This window comes from Pyrgilauda ruficollis, unplaced genomic scaffold (assembly GCF_017590135.1).
Source record: "Pyrgilauda ruficollis isolate IOZ18807 unplaced genomic scaffold, ASM1759013v1 scaffold28, whole genome shotgun sequence".
In the NCBI taxonomy this organism is placed as follows: Eukaryota; Metazoa; Chordata; class Aves; order Passeriformes; family Passeridae; genus Pyrgilauda; species Pyrgilauda ruficollis.
In genome coordinates, this window is record NW_024524155.1 from 5,379,364 (window position 1) to 5,400,704 (window position 21,341).

A 21,341-nucleotide genomic window follows, 5' to 3' on the forward strand; every position below is an offset into this window, starting at 1 on the left:
TCCCTTGCTGACCACTGTCTTCACTCCATCACAGAAGGCAACCAGATGGGTCAGGTAAGATCTGCCCCTAGACAAAAAAACCTTAATTCTGTGATAACTGAAACAATGGCCCACCCGGCAGATGCATTCAAGCTTTACTGCAAAGTAAGTACAGACCTATTGGCAATTGTAACTCAGATGCCTCAATTCTCTACACAGGATGAAATGGGAAGAATTTCCTTCCCATTTCCTTTCCCAGCTTAGTATTTCCTGCTGGGCGAAGTTTTGAGAAGCCTAGTTTTTCCCCACACATTGTGTAGAAAAGAACAGTTGCCTATTTAGAGTTTTGAATTCTACCACAGAAAAAGGACATTCAAATACTTAATTATTTGATTTAAAAAGCCCCAAAACCATAGTTTCAAGCACTATTTAAAAAAAACTCAAAAAATTCCTAAAGAAAAACTTAGACAAGACATAGCAGACTACATCATTTAAATCTTGCAGAAAAATTCAAAACAGGAGCTAAACTGTGATACTTAGATTCCAGAATTCAAGTTTTAGATTGCCTGATATCAGAAAGGAAACATTTGCTATTTTTCATTGCAAGGCAGTTTTCTTACTTTTGACAGTGTCTATATCTTACCTTTCCTAGAAAAGCCATAGCGTGGGAATTGCCAGCATTAGCTGCTTGATTAAAGTATTCAAATGCTCGCTGTAGAAAAGAAAACAAGTGTTTTAATCACTATCACTATGATTTGAGCAACATTTCTGGCAAATGGAGTAGAGGCGGGTAGATCTGTTTGCCAAGTTACCAGGTTCTTCTGGGAATAAAAATTACCAATCCCACCTAATTTAATATACGTGACAGGGTTCTTCACTTACATAATTGCAATATTAAGCAGCAATCCCTCTAACTAGTGTATTCCAAAAACCAGAAGGGGAAAAACCAACAAAGTACAACTGTTACTATGCACAGGTAAATCTTACTTTCTTATTGTATCATCGAACCCTATTTAGAATAGGCAAGATTTGCCAACTCCTATTCTACTTTTACACTGAAATTGGTTATACTCCTTCTGATCGCTCACTATCATCTCTGAACCCTGCTGAAGTAGTCATTTTGAGGTACTTTAAATATGATGACTAATAAATAATTTCTGTTAAATAATTACTGTATTAAATAATCCTCAGGACTGCACACCCTTAGCTCTCCATTTTTTCAATACATACTTCAAGATGAGGTTAGCTATTTTAACTTCCATAAGCAAGGTAGCTAGCTTGGCTTACATCTGCAGAAGTTCTATTTTCTATGTACACTTAATATCTTTAGTACTTAAAGTTGCAGTGTTTTGTCTACAGAAGCAAAATATTCTTGCAAACCACAATCTACACTATCATCACTAATGCATGCCCACTGCATCATGAAGATTGTACCACTTTTACAAAAGCTCAGCCAACTCCAGTGCTACTTGATAAGAAGTTTTTATTTTTGACATTCTCATTTTTAAGATGGTTAATCTTAAACTAGTTATGTTAAAAAATCAGTCCCATCTTCTAGTCACATAAATATTAAGTTTTATTGAATATGGCTATTGAAATTGTTACATACCATACAGTGGTACTTACACACTTTTGCACCACTTTCTCAGTTATACTTTCTCCCCCTCTGCCTAGCGTAATATACATCAAGAGATATAAAGAAAAGGTACCTGATGATTTTGTTCTACTCCTCTTCCCCCATGCAAGTGCAACTGTCCAAGGCCAACCTAAAAAAAATTTTTACATTGCAAGCAAGCCACTTGTCCCTTGGGAGTTCCTTTTTCTAGCAATACAGATACAGGTGAGCTAATTACATGCAAAAGATAGACAATATCAGAATTAAAGATGCCACAAAGTTTGAAGGCAGAGATTTGATTCAATAACTACAGCACAGTCCTACTTTTCCACACTAGCCTAAATGGAAATTTATCCTACATAGAAGCAACATACTGTCCTAGATGTAAACTAACAACTGTTCATTTGAATCCTGCCTACCTAAGTCTTAAGTGATGGATGATCAAGGTGGCTTGGGACAATTTGCCTCTGTTAGCATCCTCCCCTCCTGGACTGTGTGTAAAAGAGGTCCAGTCTGCAGAACTACCGCAAGAGCAGGAGCAGTGAGAAATTGAAATCCCTTGTCAAGGCCAGTATTTTTATCTAGCCTTCCTGCACAACATCTGAAGTTATCCTTGAAATAGTTTGGCTGCTTTCTAGTGAAAGCCAAGACGTCATTCCTGAGATGCTAAAGTTGTTTTCAAAAAAATTTGCATTTTCTGTCCAAGTTCTACCTTAAACACACTAAAATACAAGTCTCTTCACATAAAAACTAAGGGGAAATAGGAAACAGGTTGATTCCAGATGAAAAGAACACTAAAGCTCCAATGTCTTTCCATATTTCATAAAGCTGTTCCTGTAATTCTTGAAAATGCCTGAATGTCATCAGGTGAACTGAATCTTACCTGTGCTTGTACATCTCCCTTCTCTGCTAAAAACTGGTAATACTGGATCAAGTCTTCTTCTAGCATCCCACTTGCCATTCCTGGATTTTCTACTTCATCTGCTAAGCGAATTCGTTGAACCACTGTGCCACCAGTCAAGGAAATGTCACTAGCAACTGGAAAACAGATGAGATGAATTTTCAGACACGTTTTTTCAATACAAAAGTTACACCGTAACTTAGTAAAACCAGACGTCTACAGAGCTTCAAGCTTTTACTCAAGAGAGAATTAATTACTTTGATACCCTCCAAGACATTTCAATAGAGATAAAAATAGCATATCATAATGCCGAGCCAAAACTTGTTTAACAGCAGAAATTCTCTATTTATACTATTAGTGTTGGAAGTACTTTAGTATCTTCTAGTGAAATGATGAAGAAGTACACAGAAAATCAAGAATATTACCCTAGTAAAAAGTTTTTACCGTGATTAGCTACAAGTCGGTAGTGAGTGAGAGCAGATTCACAGCTCTGAAGGACTCCTATCCCAGCCCAGTACCGGTAACCCTAGAAAGGAAAAGACATAAATATGGGACTATCAATTACTTGAGAAAACACTGCTTGCAATGTTACAAACTTCTTTCACATTATTTGATCAAGGTTTGATGAGACAATAGGCTGGACAAAAGCCATGAGTCCACTGTAGCTACATAAAAAACAAATGACTGACACTATTAAAGGTTAAACATGGCCAGCATAGGTCAGATATTACTCAAGAATAAGCAAATAAGTAGAACGATGCTTAAGGGTGAACATGTAAAGCCTTTTATTAACATATTGCACTTTGTCTTAAATCTCACAATACTGATTAAAACAGCATTTTCTGTAAAGATCTCTTTCATAGTTCTCATTTGATTACAAAAATTTTAAGTCTGATAATTCTGATTTAAGTCAAGAGATTTAGACACGGTCCATCTAAATTCATACCAGCACATAGCTTAAAATGAGCAGACTCATCCTTGAATTTAAAATGAATAATGGAGAAGATATTACTGCCCACCCAATGCATGCAAAATGATGTAGTATTTGGACAGGGTATTCATATGAAAGGAAATCTTAACACTGAAAATGTAGGAGTACAAAAACACTCTTGCATGTTTAAAGTTATTAACAATCTTACTTACCAAGATCATATGAGCGATCAGATTTCCTCCTAGAGCTCCAAAAGTGTAATACACCAGGGCCTTAAAACAAAAACAACTGGTTATTTAACATTGGCCCCCATGAGAAAACACAAGACCACACACTTAAAATTACTAAATTACCTTAGCTTGACTAGAATTGACTCCTAGGCCAGATGCATATAGAAATCCAAGCGCCTAGAAATAAAAACACACCTTTTAAAAAACCATGGATCAGTTCTCCTGGAATACATAGGCAAAAAGATTCAAAGCTGCAAAGACTACGCCAAGCTTTATCTTCAGTTTGGTGCTGCCTATATCTGTGCTCTTCCCTGCCCTTTCAAAGTATTAAGTTTCAAAATCATTCAGTTGCTTAGGATGCTAACATAAATTAGTGTTTCACCAGAATTCAGATGAGTGAATCAAAAGCAAACTACTACTTCCCTAAATATCAAGTGCAGATCCAAAGGTCCTAAATAGTGGAAGTATCCCATTTTAAAGACCCTCAAGTGAAACTAAGCAGTATCTGTGAGGTTATCCATGTACTCAGTTTGCTGCAGACACCAGTATAAACATCTGTGAACCACAGCCTTGCATAGAAGACTGGTACTGTTTGATTCACAGATCCTACGAATTCAGTTTTGCATCTGTTCCGCCACTGGTTACTTGCAACTGTGACTATAAATATAAACAATCAGAATGCTCTGAGCTATTTAACTCAGGTTCTTTCAGAAGTTATTTTTGTTCTTAAGATTTACATAGTTATTCTCTACCTATCACACCTGTTACAGCTGATAGCTCAGAATAGAAACTAGTAGCACAGAAGATAGTGTGTATGCAAAGACGTCTATATTTCACAGTGTTCTAAGACTATTCTAGGCAATCTGAAAGCATACACAAATATTCACATACAGACAGTATTGAATTTTAGATCAATAAAAGTCAAGGTTATCACTGAGAGATAAAGTCTCTAGAGAAAACATGTTCCTGCTTTCTACGGTAAATGGGTACTCCACATTAAACAGGGAACAGCTGGAAATTTGGCAGCCAAAGTGAAGAGAAAGTTAATAGCCCCTTAAGAAGCTGACACTTTCAAAACAAGCAATAAAAATAAGTATATGCAGATACTGAGACATTAAAATCAATAACACCCATATTTTATGACATTTTGTAACAGTAAGTATAAATAATTCTGTGTTCAAAGGCACAGGGACAAAGCAAGTCCCGATCCACTAAATACATGTCAATATGCATCCAAGGTTGTCAGTCATATAACAGGGAAAAAATAAAAAACCACCACCATCCTATATTACTGGTAGTTAAACACCTTAAAATTCAAACAGAAGATGTGTTTGTGTTTGCTTTGAGGGTACAGGTGCCATCTATAAAAGCACCCTAGAGGAAGTACAATCTAAAAACCTATATTTATAGCTTACATTTATTTTATTTATAAACCTATAGAAGCATGTGTAACATCTAAGGATATACATACCATTTGTCCTTTAGGAGAACCTTCTTCTGTTAGTTTTTCAAATAGTTCTTTTGATGACTGGATGTTCTGCTTCAGGTAATCTCCAAACAACAAAGCATAAGACACTTTCTCCATGGCCTTGGTATGATTCATGTCAGCTGCTTTCAGAAGATACTGATATGCTCTTAAGAGAAAACAATTTCTTTGTCAACTTGAAGCAATGTAGCAAATTCCATTCATAAACCTGAAGATTCTGGAGAGGGGTTTTGTTTCTCTGTTTTAGCCTTTATTTTCTAAAAATGCATCTACCTACCGTAATTTGTTCCAGCTACAAATCATCAACATAAGCAACAACACATGTATTTAGTTAATGGACAAGCTGAATTTTAATGTTTGCTCTACTCTGTAAGCAAAGCAGTATGCATTTCCTCTCCTCTAAGATATACAAGAAATGTAAGGTCAAATGATCATATTTTTGTAGCAACAATTTTTAGTTCTGTAGTAGGTGTCCAGTAGAACCACACCAGTAACAGTCTCGTATATTACAGTAAAGAGAAGCAGTCTGAAAAAGGCTACATTATGTAGTCGCTACAATCTGAGTACAAAACCACTCCAGTGAAAACACCAAGCCTTGGGCCCAAGACAACTACATACATGATCAATTTTGTACTGAAAAAGTCATACTAACTAACAGGGGGACCTCTGGAAACTCCTCTTTCTATTTCAGTCTCAGAACTGGTAGCCCTTCAAAGTAATTCCACTGCAGCTGCTTTCACAGCAATTAAAAACCTCCTAACCTTACTCATGGTTACACAGTATCAGCAAGCCTGCTTCAGCTTAGCCTCAGGGACCTTTGAGAGCACTCCCGGATTTTTGTTTACCTCTCCTTCTTTCTATTCTCAGGCTCGTTCTTGTTCTTCAGGACAGACTGAGGCATACCTGGATCCTCACAGACACCTTCTAAGAAAGCGTAAGGTGTACAAGACAACTAACATGTAATATTGTTTCAGAATTCTTACACTATTTTGTACTAAAAATACTACTCAGAATCCAACAGATATTGCCTCTCTTTGTCTTTGCCAAGGTACAGACAACGTCAGATGTGCCTCACTTTCCCTGACACAAAGTAGAAATACACTCTCTTATTTCCACAAATGAATCTAAAATAGTTAATAGTCGTCACATATTAATCAGCAGAAGTCACCACTTTCCACCACTTGAGCAAGCTGTCAACATGAATAGGAGGAAGATCTAAACTAACACAGCAATTCTAAATTATAGTGTTAAGTCCACAGCTATTTAATCAGTAATTGGATGCCTTCAGAAGAGAAAGCAGAATGAACAGAACACTAATTTCTAATTTTTTGATTTGTCTACAAGCATTAATCTCTTCTTTCTAACAACATTAATTTTTAGAATTTTAATGATTTGTTGATCTGAAGTTTAATACTATTTTTATGGTGACCAAAACCATCGGAAAACAGGAGAAAAAACAGCAGGACAAGAAATGTCAATTATTCCCACTTCATCTTTGAAGCAGAATGAGAACCAACTGTAAGAAGCATGTGAAAAAGGGCAATTATCTTATATCACATTCTCAGTTTTTTTCCTGGCCAGTTGCTACATATAAACTGGGGCTAGAGAACTGCAGCATCACCCTGCATTAAATCCATGTTTTGATGACACCCACTCTTCAGAAATTAATTTTACACAATTTTTACTGCATTCAAAGGAATGCAGGCATAATTTTTTTTCTAAATACCCTGTATTTACTATCTATCTTCTATCACTGCATAGTTTGATGTTGAGTCCAATAAAGCTCAAAATCTCAGGACAGCTCATTCAAGTTCTTTTTGAGTTAAGCAAAAGTGACCAGCCATATCATCCTTCTCCTGTGGGGGTGGATGAGGTATACTTACACTTTCTTCTGAGCCTTTTTACTGCTTTCATTAAGGATTTTCATTCCAATCTGATATACATCCTCAGCTTCTTGCATCTGCCTTCTCTTATTAGACTGCTCTTCAGCTAAAAAAAAAAATTAAGTGTACATTAAGAGCTCAAATTATACCACTGAAGACTATCCTCTCAAAATTCCTGTTAGTTCTGAAGGGTAAGTACAGCCAGAAACATGCTTTTGAAGACCAATAAACAAAGTGATTACAAAAAGTTGTCTAATGGATGTGTTTGATATATTAATAGATAATTTCTTCTTGCGTGATGTCCCTCATGTGTAAGTTTGCTGATGAAATGTTCTTTTCATTCATCGCTCAAAAGAAAGCTGTGCAGGTTCCTCCTTCAGAAGGACATTTCCTAGAGAAGAGTTGCCTTTGTGCAACAAATCAGTAAGTATAATGGGAAACACTGTCAAAGCCCTATCCTCCTACAGCCTCAGAAACTGTTTTATAGATGCCTTCACTGCAAGATTTCCAAATCAGGTCTGGGAACTGGCATTTTTTAGAAGTTCTTGCACCATGAAAACTTTGCCTTTATAACTACTTGTTTATTGTGGTATGAAACGGCCAGGGACTTCTACACCCTGAAATAACCAGTGTTAAGAGGACTGAAAATACTAGCCTAAAAAAGCATTCACTGAACAAGAAAAAGCCAGAAGGTTGCTTACATTCACAGAAGCCCCACTTTTGATCTTTCTTGTAATCATAGGTTGTTGCACACCAAAGCCTGCCATCTTCCCTCCCATCAGCAGTGCACTCTGCATATTCCTTCTCCATAAACAAGAATGGAAAGTGGCAAGGTTCACCATCTGCAGTGCCTCCAATAGCTGTCAAAACTGAAAATACACACCCCAATTAGACTACTCTCCTTAATTCCCACATTTCAATCATGTATTATAAACAGAAAAGCGCTCCCATGTTGGTTTTAGCACAATCACGACAGAACACCACACAAGACAAAATATAATGTTGAAAGTACAGGAGTATCAGCAGGGAGTACATTTGAACATACAACTATATGAGAAGATTTAAGTGAAATCACTGTGATGTAGATGAATGGATTCTCATCACTATGAGTTTGGTAATTTTCTACTCTTGAAAATACTTAAACTAAAATCATTATTTCATTTTGCCCAAGTATTTAGTTTAATTCAAAATGGCTTTGAACAACATAAATTATCATTTCTCATGCACTAGAACTTCAAAGGTTACTGATTCCAGTATTACAATATTTTAAAATAAAATTAATCTTCTATGAAGACTAAGAATTCTCTCTCTAGGTTTTGAAATGGAATTATTTCAGTTGGACTTTCATAGAAGTTTTCCTCTTTCACTAACCTAAATCCAACAGCTGGGTTCAGCTTCATTTGAAAACATTTGCAAAATCATGCAATTGACAATGTCAATTTCAGAGTTTTTTTCAAGTCAACTTTGTAATTTTCTTCGTTACAGAGAAAATTAGTTCTTTTTTTAAGGGTTTATATTTGAAAAGCCTAAAGATGACACTAATTTAAATATTTCATGTTGATTTTTTGAAGCAAAAGAAAGTCTTCAGGTACAGCTGGACCTGTTCAAACTGCTCTTCATAACTGGATGCCTTGACACAGGTTCCACCACATCACTCCAAGTTAATTACATTACAAGAGATACTGTTATTTTCAGTAACTGCACTCAAAAATAATGTGTTAATATGCAATTAGTCTGGAATAATTTCAGACCCTGCTAAGGGTTCATGTAACTACAACTTATGGGACCCCTTAATCACTGTCATTTGAACAAGCTCCATGTCCAGAAGCACTCCTCGAGAACTCTTGGTTTTATTTGTACTGTTTTGTACCTTGTCTCCTGTGTGGAAAGCAGTTTTACACAGGCTCTGCATGAGATGTAGCTGTATACTAAAGTTATGAAATTACTCTGCCCCAATGCTCCCCTCTTCGCATTTTTTTCATTCTAAATTCAACCATATGCTGTTTTTGTTCTCAGATAATTACAAAGACTAATCCCAAGAGCAACACAGCAGTGCAATCACAGGTTAAAATGCTCACAATAGTTATTTATGTACTTAGACATTGATAAATACTAAGTGAGGCAAACAATTTACCCAGAGGATAAATTAGTTTTTGTTAAACCAAATGCTCCAGAAGCAATTTACCTCTTTACTCTCTCTAAATAAAATACGTGGTATTTCATTATATTTGTCCTAATTTACATATGTCCTGTTTCATACTTTAAGCTGCAGAAAACCCAAATACAGATTACTTGTAAGTACTAGCAATATTACTGTAAGATTCTTCCAAATAGGAAAATAAGTGCAACAGGAATTGCCAACTCTTTATAAACTTGTGAGCAATTTTCAGCAAAAACTGTTAGTATGGAACAACAGTGTTATAAAACCCTAAAACACAAAATAACAATAACTAAAGAAATAGCATTTTCTTTACACATGATCTCATCACTCATCAGAAGAGAGCAGACAACTTGCTTAGAAAGCTAAAACCTTTACTCATACTAATTCTAAATTAGTGATTTTTTGTTCCATATCCTATAATACATATATGGAAATTTGCAGGATATACTTTTGTTCCATGCAATGTCATGACCATACACAGTAGCTAAACTGTTTTTAGAAAAGCTTTTATGTCCCTTAATGCAGTCCTGTCACCAGTAGCTCATCTGGAGTGTAACATCTGTACCTCAGATAGATGCTCAGTTAAAGGGTTTGTAAAGCCGTCCTTTAGCACTCTTCTCTCCTAACAGAAAATAGATACTTTTCCTTCAGAATTGCTTTTTTAAATGAAAAATCCCTCAATTCACACCGCTTATTTCATTCATAAAATGTTCCAAGAACTGTGCAAGACTTAAACTTATGGTTTTTGAAAGTCACTTGCAGTATGTTGATGGGTATAGTTAAAAACCTTAGTTCCCGAGGAGCCAGTCAGCTGGATATATTTTTGTGTGAGATTAAAAGTATCTTAGAGTTTACTTTTCAAATAGACTGCACTGACTAAATATGGTGCTTAGCTCACTGTTTTGCGGCAGAAAGATATTTAGTGGATTTTACACTTTTTTTCCTGTACAACACAGCATCAAACAACAACACAGCAATGGTTAAGCCTATTACTGAGTTTTCACAAACTGATATTAATTCTGCTCTAAAAAGGAAACAGCTTAGAAAACAGTCAATTACACGATAGACCTCATTTAATAACTCCTGCTTTCTTTTGACATTTCAATATTGAGAAGAAGTTTCAATAATTGAGTTGAGAAGACAAGTATCATTAGTACTACATAACTGTATTTCTCAGTAATATTGAAGTTTTTATGGACAAGTAAAAAGGAAAATTCTGCTGCATAGGTTAAAGTACCCAACTGTGCCATCTAGTTATCATCAACTACTCACTGCAAATCAAAATATCATAAAATTATGCAGTAAAAAAGCCATATTACAATTTCCTAGGAATTCTGGCCCAAGACATAAGGTATTACCCATATTTAAAAACTTCATTAAGTTTACATGCAGTTCAGATGCTGCCCTGAGGCTCTCAATGCTGTTCCAGGAAGCTTATCTTTACATTACTATTTGTTCCTTTTCTGTCAATTGACTCACCAGGCAAACAGCCATGGGATTGAAAAAGACATGCAAATTTCTCTTTGTATTGCTGGTGTACATACAGAGCACAGAATCTGTAACTGACTTCAATTTGAAGAAATCAGGGCCTTCTCTATTTGATAGGTAAAGCTTTCCAGCAAGATGGAAACAGTAAGAAAAATGTAAAATTCTTTCAAATGCATCTGAAAATAACTACTCATTTCTATTACAATACCTTTCAAGACTTTGTGATGCTATTTCTAATGAAAAAGGCAGCAATTATTATTCCATTGCAGAAAGGTTAAGACACTTGTTATTTCACATGTTCAAAATTACTGTTTGTATTCACCCACATGCTGGAGCTACTCAGACTCATCTATGCTGCCACTTTTTCCGAAGTCTGTGAGCAGTTACCTGGACTCTGTATTTCTGCTTCTTCCAAATCCTTATTTAACAGATTTGACATTTCTAAAGAGTTCAAGTCTTCCAGTGAATTCTCTTTTTCCTCTTCTTGACTGTGAAAGCTCTCTTCATTCTCTGATTGAGAGTCCGATTTCCCAGATTCAAGGAAGATCTGACCTGCTACCACTCGAGTTCCTGTGGAATGATCCTTTACCTGGTCCTCTGCAGATAAAGTCTGAAGGAAACCAGCCACACAATTTAGAAGATTAGAAACTGAGAAGCAGCAACTGGCTTAAGATCCATTTAAAAACTTCTTAAAAGATACAGTTAATTAATTGAGCAGTTGAATCAAAAGTAAGCTGAACTACCTTTATCAGCTCTCATTGCCTGTATCCTTTCCAGGTCTTTGAAAAAAAATGTTTCAAACTTGTAATCCAGTATTAATTTCTCTGATGCACAGAAAAAAATGAGACAGCAAGAATTACAGAAAAGCTTAAAACTTAAAATCAAATTATTGTTCTGAATTTCAGACCTTTGCTCTCACTCCACAGGCAAATCAGGATGACTAAACTTATCTCCTCACCTTTGACTCCAGTGATTCATCTTGATTTCCTTCTTCATCTAGAAGAGACATTGTAAGTCAATAAAATGCTTTTCCATGAGTAACTACCTCAAAAATAAAACCTTTAGTTACAATACTGTACCATTGTTCTGAAATATTCTAGTGTACTAAGTTGACTAATACACTTCAGAAAAACTATTACTGTGACGAGGAGGAATCAAATTTTTCAGAGGTGATCCTCTTCCTTAAATTATGCCAACACAACTGTGTGTTCCATAGTGAAAAAGTGTGGTTTTTCCTAAACCCAAGTCACCATCTGAATGGTTAAATCCAACTAAACTACTTAAAAAGGTGTTCATCAAGTGAAAAAGGCCTGTGGAACATAATGTTTTTAGTCACCAAATCAGCTTTGGTACCAACAGCTTCAGTAGTGACCAGAAAGTTGTATTCATACCCCCATGCTTATAATTAAACACTGTCCTTTATAGAATGCCAATTCATTCTGCTTGACCAGCATATTCAAACCTTTATATAGAGGTTTCTCTTCAAAACTGTGAGGAATTAGTTTGTCTTTAAGATACTCTTCAAGAGATGCAAGTCTTGTTCAATTGTCATCTTTCTTGTCTAAAAGCTATATGATATTTGATTAGAAAGACTGGAAGGAGAAGAAATGGTAAACAAGAAAGGCTATTAGGCAGACACTAAAGGAATACATGTGAAAAGGTGAAGATAATCAGAAAAGCTTATTTATGACAGTTTTACCATTGTTTTCCTGATTTTTTCCTGCAACAATTGTTCTGTTCTTTTAACTAAAATGGGCTTCAAACATTTTGAATTTTCAAGCATTTTCCCATTTTGATGGGAAGCCTCTAAAATTAACACACTGAGATGTGACTGTTCAGAGTCATCAGTATCTGATACCATCTAATTTCAGCAAACAAACCCCCCTACATTTAAAAGAAGATGCCACAGGCCTCCCTCTCTCTGGCACACAAGTCACATTAAAATAAAAGCTCAAAACAAAGAGATCACTTAGCAAAGCTGCCACTAACTCCTCCTATGCTTAGAAATCCCCCTTTCTGAGGCGCTGGGGTGCACAAGGCCCTCAGTAGCAGTGGCAAAGCAATGATGGGCTGGAGACCTGCACTGCGACTGGAAAAGGTGTCTAAACTGATAGAAACTAATGCATGCCCCCATTCATGCGATTCATTCAGTACGTTACAGTTAGCAATGAAAGGCTACCTGCAAAAACACTTCCAACAGTTTACAGAGCTATGCTGACTCCTGTAAGCACTTAGCAGCAAACAAAACTTGCACAATTTTCATTCTCATGCAAGTAAAGTGACTTACCAGAGATAAACCGTCTCTGAAGCAACAAATTCTAAACACGACACTTTATTGGGCCATGTTTTGAAGCCTACTACTATAACCCTTGCAATGAAAGGGTAATCTTGGAAATCACTTTCTGGAATCTAGATTCCATATCGTTACTTGAGGTACAACCTTTGATTGGAACAAATGAAAAGATGAGGGAGAATTCAACTTGAAGCTGTAACATCGTAACAGAAATTAAGAAAAAATGTGAAGACTTGTAAGTGAAACTGCAAAACTATGGTGATGACTGAGTACAACTGAGACATATAAATAACAGCCTGTTGAGGATGGTGAAGAGGATGTAAAGCTCAGAGTCTGACTGCCAGCAGTCATGGAATTAAAAAGGATCTAGAACAGTTGATACAGGTAAGCAGCTGTACGCTACAGGTCTGAAAATGAAAATGTGTAGAACACTTCAGAAAAACTTATGGAGACAGCAGAGCACTCCAGACGAAACACACCCTGCAAGGAGCAACCAAGACAGCATAAGAACAAACAACAATTTGGAAAAAAACCCCAAACATTATGAGGTATAAGGAAAAAAACAAGGCTAGCTGCATTTCTGCAGAGACCTCAGGGCTTAGCAGCTTGAGGAACCTAACAGATAAGGGTGATTGTGATAAGTCATAAGAAGGTCTGCCACTGAACTTTGACACTCCAGATCATGATATGACAATCGGTCTTTAAATTCAGTAAAAGTACACATATATTTAGGATACTTGCTGGTGTTTCTATTTTGAATTTATGAAAGACGTTGTCATTTACCATGTTTCCCACATATTACATTCTATTATCCTAAACAATTTTGACCTAAGACCAAATGCCACCTTCAAACTTCAGAGCTTGTCAAGACATCCAGACATGCTTCTGGTAAAACTAAGGGTAACCTACCCACTGGCTTGTATGCTCCTTCTATTATCTACAAAGCACTTATAAAGTACCTGTTATTGCAGTAGGAAACATCATGTTTGGTTTTTTTTTGAACAGCTACACCAGCTAGGGTGATTGTTTTTGTCTCTACAAAACCAGCCTATATGCCTGACAGCACTAGAGCTTTCTAACATTTCAGAAAAGGCTTCACTAACTGATTTCAATCTGTGGTGGTAGGTTCACTTTATGCCAAAAGACCACACAAGAACAAATATAAATAGGTTATACTGTCTATGCACACATATGAAAGAACAATTTTATTGTAACTTCATACACAAAAGGCTTATTAAACTGAAAGGCAAGAGACACCTCAGCAACATAAGGTAGAGCTCACTAAGTTTAGTTTGCTCTTCTTTAAAAGTAAATAAACCTATTTCCATTCTATTGCATCACTTAAATGTTCTCTGAAGAAACCACCTTTGTTACTGAGAAGTTGTACTTGAATGGTTGTTTTCAAACAGTGGTTCCAAAAGGCACTAAAGCAAAACCAAAATATTAATTTTTCTTAGCTTTGAGACTTTTTCTAAAGTAGGCAGATGAGGTTGCAGAGATAATGAACAGTATGACTAAAGGAGGGATCACTTACAGAGTTGTTGTTTCACAGAACTGCTGACTAATATGCACCCACTTACAGAAGTGTGCTTACTCCTATGAAACTGTTAAAACTATTCTGAAAGTGTTAATGAAAGGTCACAGCTGGGCCTAAGAACAGTTTATTAGTCAAGGCTGAGCTATTGAACAAAGTCGCAGATGTTATGTTTATGCACCTGTTTCAGAGATTAGAGCTGATAGTTTAGCTTGTTTTTCCACCCTTCAATTATAAAAAGTAACTAAGTTCTTTTAAATTATAATTTGGATCTGTTACCAAGGCTGTCTAATTCCATAAACCTCCTCTAAAAAGGCCAAGTGGAAATTAATTGCACAATTTGTTAAACAAATAGGGACTACAATGATCTATTAAAAGGAAAAGGTAGGCAAAAATACCTGTGGCTCAAGTGGGCAGTTGACACTGTTGTACAGATTGCACTTACAAACAGTGCTGAGCTGTAGACATTGCTGGGTGCTGTCACACCCAGCTAGAACTTTAAAGCACTTCACAGAACCAAAATCTTTTTTTCAACCATCCACCAGTTCACATACAACTAAAATCAGCTTTAAGAAGTATTAATTTTTCCTCAATTAGAAAGGCCAATGTTCAAGCATGCTATGTAAAATATAGCAAAAGTACTCTGGCAGCCTATGCTAGAGAAAAAGATCCTACCATATGCTGGATAAAGCTCCTACCATTTTGTGGGAACTACTGTTTTCAAGAGAGCACTAAGGAGAGAAGGTAGAAACCAGAAGAGCTACGCAGTGTGATTCAGCAGTAACATCATTAGCTTGAGGGAGTTCAACAGTTCCAAAGTTTTGCTGTACTAGAACAGATCAACTGACACCCCATAAACCTAAAGGGCTGCCTCTATTAGTTTCAAAGTTAAAATGGTCATTCACACTCAGGAAGTAGCCAAAAATTCAGTAAGTGAAGCAGTCTCCCACAGCTCTGATGAATCCCTAACTGATTGCTGTTGTCAGTTTCCTTCTAGTTTTTGCCAAGCTCTTCAAGCCTCAAACACTATGACAAAGCAACAAGTGGGCTTCAGCTGAGAGCAGGGATCTCCCAAGCAGAGTGTGCACACCTCAGGGAGTATACCAGCCAACTCACCAGGGCTGCAGGAATAACATACATTTCGGACTGTTAACACATAAAACTTTTCTTAACATAGTTGTCATTCCACCTTTCTTTCATTCTTTTTTCATTTGTGTTTTTGTGCATGTTTTATGAGGCACATAATACATTAGGACAAGAGTACATCAATGCTTAACTTACAAAAAATACATGTAAAATGCATGCTCAAAAATCTTTCTGTGGAGAGGGGTGCATGAACAGAAATGGTTTGGTACTGACTGCTTTAGAGGATCCATGATAGATTGTCTGTAGTATTTCTGGCAATTTCTTTCAATGTTGTTTTCGTGCAAGTGACTAGATAGACATCGAAAGAGAACACAAACTCTGTTTATCCAGTTCTTGCAGGAAAGAAGGAAATCTTAAGAAAAAATTACCTCAGACTGCTTCTCATCAATTTTTTCGACTGATATATTCAACACAGAAACAAACTCAATAGCATAGATACTATTCCCATTACACGAAGCTTTAAAACATGCAGTGAGTTAAGTAAAATCCTTAAGTGGCACCTATTCAGCAAGAATACTTCCAAAGTATCCTTGGCAGCAAGTAAATTGTTCCCAGCTACAATCTGTGCAACATATTCATTTTAGTTCAACTAGAAGATTGAGATATAGGTCAGCCCTCACCCTGAATAAAAATCTTTTTTCCAGCGTCCTTGCAATTGCTGGCTAACTAGTTACAGAACTTAATCTCCAGCAGGTCCTCAGTAGGAACTGAGATTCCCAAACAGGCAACAAAGTAAAGAGTTTAGGGACTACTTTTCAATCAGGTAAGTAAAAACAGAAAGGTCGGGGAAAACCACTGGGCTCTGCTATATGGAAGAATGGGTATTTGAAGTTCCCTACAGGTATATGAGTGCGCTCATTTGTCCCACCAATCAGTGGGACAGCAGAAAAACATCTGCCTGTTGCTGAAGTTAGCCATGAAACATGTAGCAGAGTCAGAGGAAGCATCACTTCCTCTCTTCAGGCAGAATGGGAACATTTTTACCTCTTAGTCTGTGAACAAGAGGAAACAATCCCACTAATCAAATAATACTGGCAATCACAAAAAAAAAGAAGAATTTTTCCAATGTTCTTAATGAGTGACCAGCAGGGGAAGGCCATCACTCCTGCAGTGACCAGAAGACAGCCAGTTTCACCTGGAGAACACACACATGCTTAGCATTTTTTAGTTACTTTTGCCAGCGCTTCTTAATATCTTTCCTCAGTCCCAATTTTAAATTCCTTTGTAATCTGTAGCAATCTCATGTTTAAAAAAATTTAGTGCCCCTTCCCTTAAGCTTGAATTTTCTTGCATTCAAGTTTTCAATAAATTTATTTAAACAAAGTTTATGACAATAGAGATACTTCAAATACTCAAGTTATATTTAAAATATTCACAACTAAAAAAAAGTCCTTATTAAAAACTCTTCCTAAAGTTAAGAAATGTCATACCTGGACCATTTTTACTCATTCTTCTTAAAACCCCTCCCACTATACTCACATCCCAGATGACTCTTTCCAGACCAGACATCAGAAACAATGAAACATTAAAGGAAGCATTTAATACACAGTCCCAAGACTTAGAGCAATCTCTAATCCAGAAAGTCATACTGTTAGTGTGGGAAATCAAAGCATGAAATGAGGACAACTTTCAGAATGATTCTTGTCAAAAACTGGAGCAATAAATGTATTCCTCTCACAGCTTTCTGCCAAATGATGGACTCCAAACACCCTCTCCTAATTAATTGTGAATATCAATGAACAAGTTTGACATCACAGTAGCAATTTTAGTTTGTAAACAGCTCCAAAGCCTACATTCATGTACTGTGCTTTCTATGGCTTATAATTAATTGTATTAGTTCAATTGATTCTAAATATTTTGTTTATACAGACTGAAGTAAACTATCAGAACTTCATGCCCACAAAACAACTTTGTGATAGTGGACTAACAGAGCTACATGGTAGTACAGCCACTGATGCACACTTGACATGCCCTTATCACCTAACTTCCACATACACAACAGATGGTTCATCTGACATTCACAGCCCCATCTCACCTTAGATTTTTTTCTTCATATACACTATAAATGAGAGCATACAGTTCAAAAGTTTGGCTACATCCCTCTGGTTTCACAGAACTTGTGTGTATTCTTTCCATAAATTCAAAAGTGCCCTGCTGGCTTAAAAAGTGACCTACAAAGCTCATGTAATCCAGTAATATTACTTTAAAGTTCAACTTCCTACTGCATACAGGAAAATGAACCCCAAAGTACTGAACTTACCTCTAGCGAAAACATTAAGTTACTTTCCTAAAATAGTGTAAAAACAAATTCCCAGTAGCACTACATATGGCTGTCGTTAAGGTAGTGGCTTCTGGCTTTATAAATAAATGCACTACACATCCCCCCCACCAGCCCATGGTGGAAAGAAGGGTGTGGGAGGTAGAAACCCCAGGAAAGGAAGTAGATGACAACACATGAGAATCAGACAAAACCCGAGCTGCATAACAACAAAATAGGGATGGGAAAAAAAATATTATGGGGACATAAAACAGGACGTATAAATGTTCTCTACGTATCGAGGTGAGAAAACCGTTCTAATAAGGCTGAAATCAGCATTATCAGCGCCTAGGGGAGAAAATGCGTTCTAGGGAGGAAAAACGCCTCATTTCGGTTCTAACCAGTTCAAACACTACAAAGCTCCTAAGGAGCTGCTTAAAGGCAGGCACCGCACTGAGCAATGCGTCTACCCGTAGCAGGCCTACGGAGCAGCGCCGCTGAGGCAGAGCTCAAGCCAGCCCGGTCCCGCCACCCGCGGCCACGCAGCTGACAGGAGCCCCGCTCCCCGCGCTCCGCTCCGCCGCCTCAGCGCCCCGGAGAGGTCGGCGCTGCCCCCACGCACCCCAAAGCTCCGGCGAGAGCAGCGGGTCACCTCCCCTGCTGTCGCCGCCTCCACGCCCCGATGCAGGCGTCAGGACCCGCAGAGATACCTCTGCGCCGCCCTCCCCCGCCGCAGGCCCCGGGGGGCAATACCGCCGCAGCGCCCGGGCCCAGGGGGGCGTAGGGAGGCGGAGCCGCGGTACTCACCGGCCGCGGGAAGCGCCCCGGCCGACAGCGCGGCCAGGCACAGCACCAGGGCCACCCAGCGCGCCCGCCGCCCCATCCCGCCGGGCTCTGAGGGGCCGCGCCGAGCGCCCCCGACTCCGGCTCTCTCGCCCCGCCCAGCGCGCAGCCGCCACCAATCAGCTGCCGCGCTGACGGCCGACTACGGGCCGCTGGCAGCAGCACACGCAACCCCGGGGAACGACTGGCTCTACATGGCCCTCTCCGATTGGCTCGGAGGGGGCCCGGCTCGCCCGCCACGCCCTCCCGTTAGCAAATAGCGCCGCACGTGTCTCAGCCAGCGCTGTTGAGGGAGCGGTTCCTTCCGAAACGGCCCCTTCCATTGGCTCGTGCGCCGTTCCTACAGCACCCACAGTTCCTTGCGAGGACCGCGCCGCCGCCTGGGAGCGTGTGCCCCTGGGGCACGCGGCGGGGCCAGGACTACGTCACCCATAACTCCCCGCGCCGAAGGGCGCGAGCGTGGCGTCACCGCCCGGAACCTCGCCCATTCCAGACCGCAGAATTTCGGGCCATGGGGTACGCTGCGTTGAGTCAGAGTATGGAAGCAGCAGTAAATTAAGTGTCTAAACCAGCACAGATGGAGTATGTGAAACATAAAGAGTTTTAGTGCAGCTGTGGAACGCAACTGTTCGCTTCTCATAGGAATTGCATCTCTCTGTGGCTCAAAAAACAAAAGCAAACGAGGAAGGGAAGTAGGAACCCAGCCTTTAATGGAGTGAAACAAGGCTGGGTAGTAAATGTCACCGCGTCACAGGACTGTCCTGTTACACAGTGCTGTCCTGAATTATAAAGTGGGTTTTTCCCACTCTGTCTCAGTAGTGTCGAGCCGCCTCAGCCTTACAGCGCTACACTTGGGATCTCTGCAGGGTGACAGTGGCCACCAGCGGCTGTTTTTCCCATGGGACACAGTGGCAGAAGCTGTGGCAAGTGTAGTCCCACCCAGACCTGGCTGAGGGGTTTTCTGCCTGCTACAGCAGGGTCTGAAGGCAACGGAATGCCTGCGCTGCTGCAGCCAGGTGTCTAAAGAGCATATAAGTGCCTTGGATAGAGCTAACAAGTGGTTCTATTTCTAAGTAGCAGAATGCTGAAGTACCACTAATTTTTTTTCTATCTACACTACAGCTAAACAGCACACATGGCTAAACAGTTCGGCAGAATGAAGTTGCACAGGTGCGGGAGTGCCATTTTGGAATGGGTCTGAAGGGGTTTCACCAGGGCGCTTCTCTGTGCTCAGACCAGCCCTAAGTTTAACCTATGTTTTGGTAAATGGAAAAGCATAAATCCACCCGCCTGTGAGTGCCACCCCCTGGAGCGGAGGAGGGAGCCCACCCCGTTTGGGGAGTGGTGTGATCCCGCTGTGTGTGGCAGTGACAGCGCTCAGGGGGCCGGAGGGACCAGCCCTGGGAGCAGCGTGAGGGGCCATGAGGTGGCCTGAAGCCTTGGCAGTACTGCCGGACATGGCTCTGGCCTGCCCAGAAGGCATGAGGGCAGGGGTGGGTGGGCAGGTTTGGGGAGTGTGTTGATGTGGCCTGATTCTTTTGGTAGCAGGGGAGGGCCGCAGGGGTAGCTTCTCTGGGAAGCTGCTAGAAGCTTCCACCATGTCTGACAGAGGCGATCTCTGATGGGTCCAAAGGTGGACATGCTGCTAGTGCAATTAGAGAGGTTGGTATTGCCTCTATGATGACATATTTAAGAAGAAAATTGAAACAGTGCACACGTAGTTTTTTCCCAGGGGTGGTGAGGCGCTGCCACCAGGGGCCAGGCCTGGCATGGTGCGTGGCAATGCGCTGCTGTGGCCGCTGCCACCTCGGTGCGGCTCATGGCAAGCCTTGCCTGCCTGGCTGCCCCAACCCAGCCGTGCTGCAGGCAGAAGGGCAGGGGTGGCAGTGGTGGCTTCCCCTTCCTGGTGCCCTGTGTGAGGAGAGGCGTTAAACAGGCAGCTGCCAGTGCCCGCTCAGCGGCAGTGGGGCTGCGTGGCTGGCAGTGAAAACATGGCGAACAACTCTGATGCAGAACCTAGATGAGATCAACCTTTCGATGCTGCGGGATCCGGCAGGAATCTTTAGTTTTTGACAGTGGTACCTACAAGCAGTAGTTTTTTCTTCTAGTCAGAGAAGAGGAAGAAGTGAGGACACGTGAAGGAAAATAACATGGCAACACCAAGGTCAGTGGAAAAAAAGGAGGGGATGAGGTGCTTCAAGCACTGGAGCCGAGATTCCTCTTCAAGCCGTGGAGAGGACTGTGGTTAAACAAACTGTCCTCCTGTAATGCATGAAGTCCATGGGGATGCAGAGATCCACTAGCAGGCTGTGGGAAAAGTTGGATCACGTCAGGAGCGGGTGGATGCCAGAGAAAGGTCTGATTTACTGGAAGACCAAAACAGGAAGAGAAGGCTCCTGCTTCCAGACATAGAGAGAGAGTGCCCTGGCTTCCAAACTAGAGCAGCCTATCCTTAGTGAACTGCACCCTGTGAATGAGTGACCTACACCACAACAGTTTTGGGATGACTGTTTGCCCCTGGGAGGGACCCCACGGCATAACAGCAAAAAGATTCCTTTCCCTGTGAGTGAACAGAAGAAGATCTTGAGTGCTGA

The 21,341-nt window shown here is 39.8% G+C and overlaps 1 protein-coding gene across 1 annotated transcript in view; it reads right to left on the minus strand.

Annotated features, from left to right (window-relative positions):
• SEL1L (SEL1L adaptor subunit of ERAD E3 ubiquitin ligase) overlaps positions 1–18,884 on the minus strand; it is a 37,532-nt gene extending 18,648 nt beyond the window's left edge. Inside the window, exons 1-12 of the mRNA XM_041471920.1 lie at positions 18,712–18,884; positions 11,633–11,670; positions 11,062–11,284; positions 7,727–7,894; positions 7,026–7,131; positions 5,128–5,290; positions 3,780–3,833; positions 3,639–3,698; positions 2,940–3,021; positions 2,478–2,632; positions 1,689–1,745; positions 623–691 (exon numbers count right to left, since the gene is read on the minus strand). Of these exons, the coding sequence (XP_041327854.1) occupies positions 623–691; positions 1,689–1,745; positions 2,478–2,632; positions 2,940–3,021; positions 3,639–3,698; positions 3,780–3,833; positions 5,128–5,290; positions 7,026–7,131; positions 7,727–7,894; positions 11,062–11,284; positions 11,633–11,670; positions 18,712–18,787 (1,251 nt within the window). The 5' untranslated portion in view covers positions 18,788–18,884. The remainder of the gene's footprint in view (positions 1–622; positions 692–1,688; positions 1,746–2,477; positions 2,633–2,939; positions 3,022–3,638; positions 3,699–3,779; positions 3,834–5,127; positions 5,291–7,025; positions 7,132–7,726; positions 7,895–11,061; positions 11,285–11,632; positions 11,671–18,711) is intronic.
• Between the last annotated feature and the right edge of the window lie 2,457 nt (positions 18,885–21,341).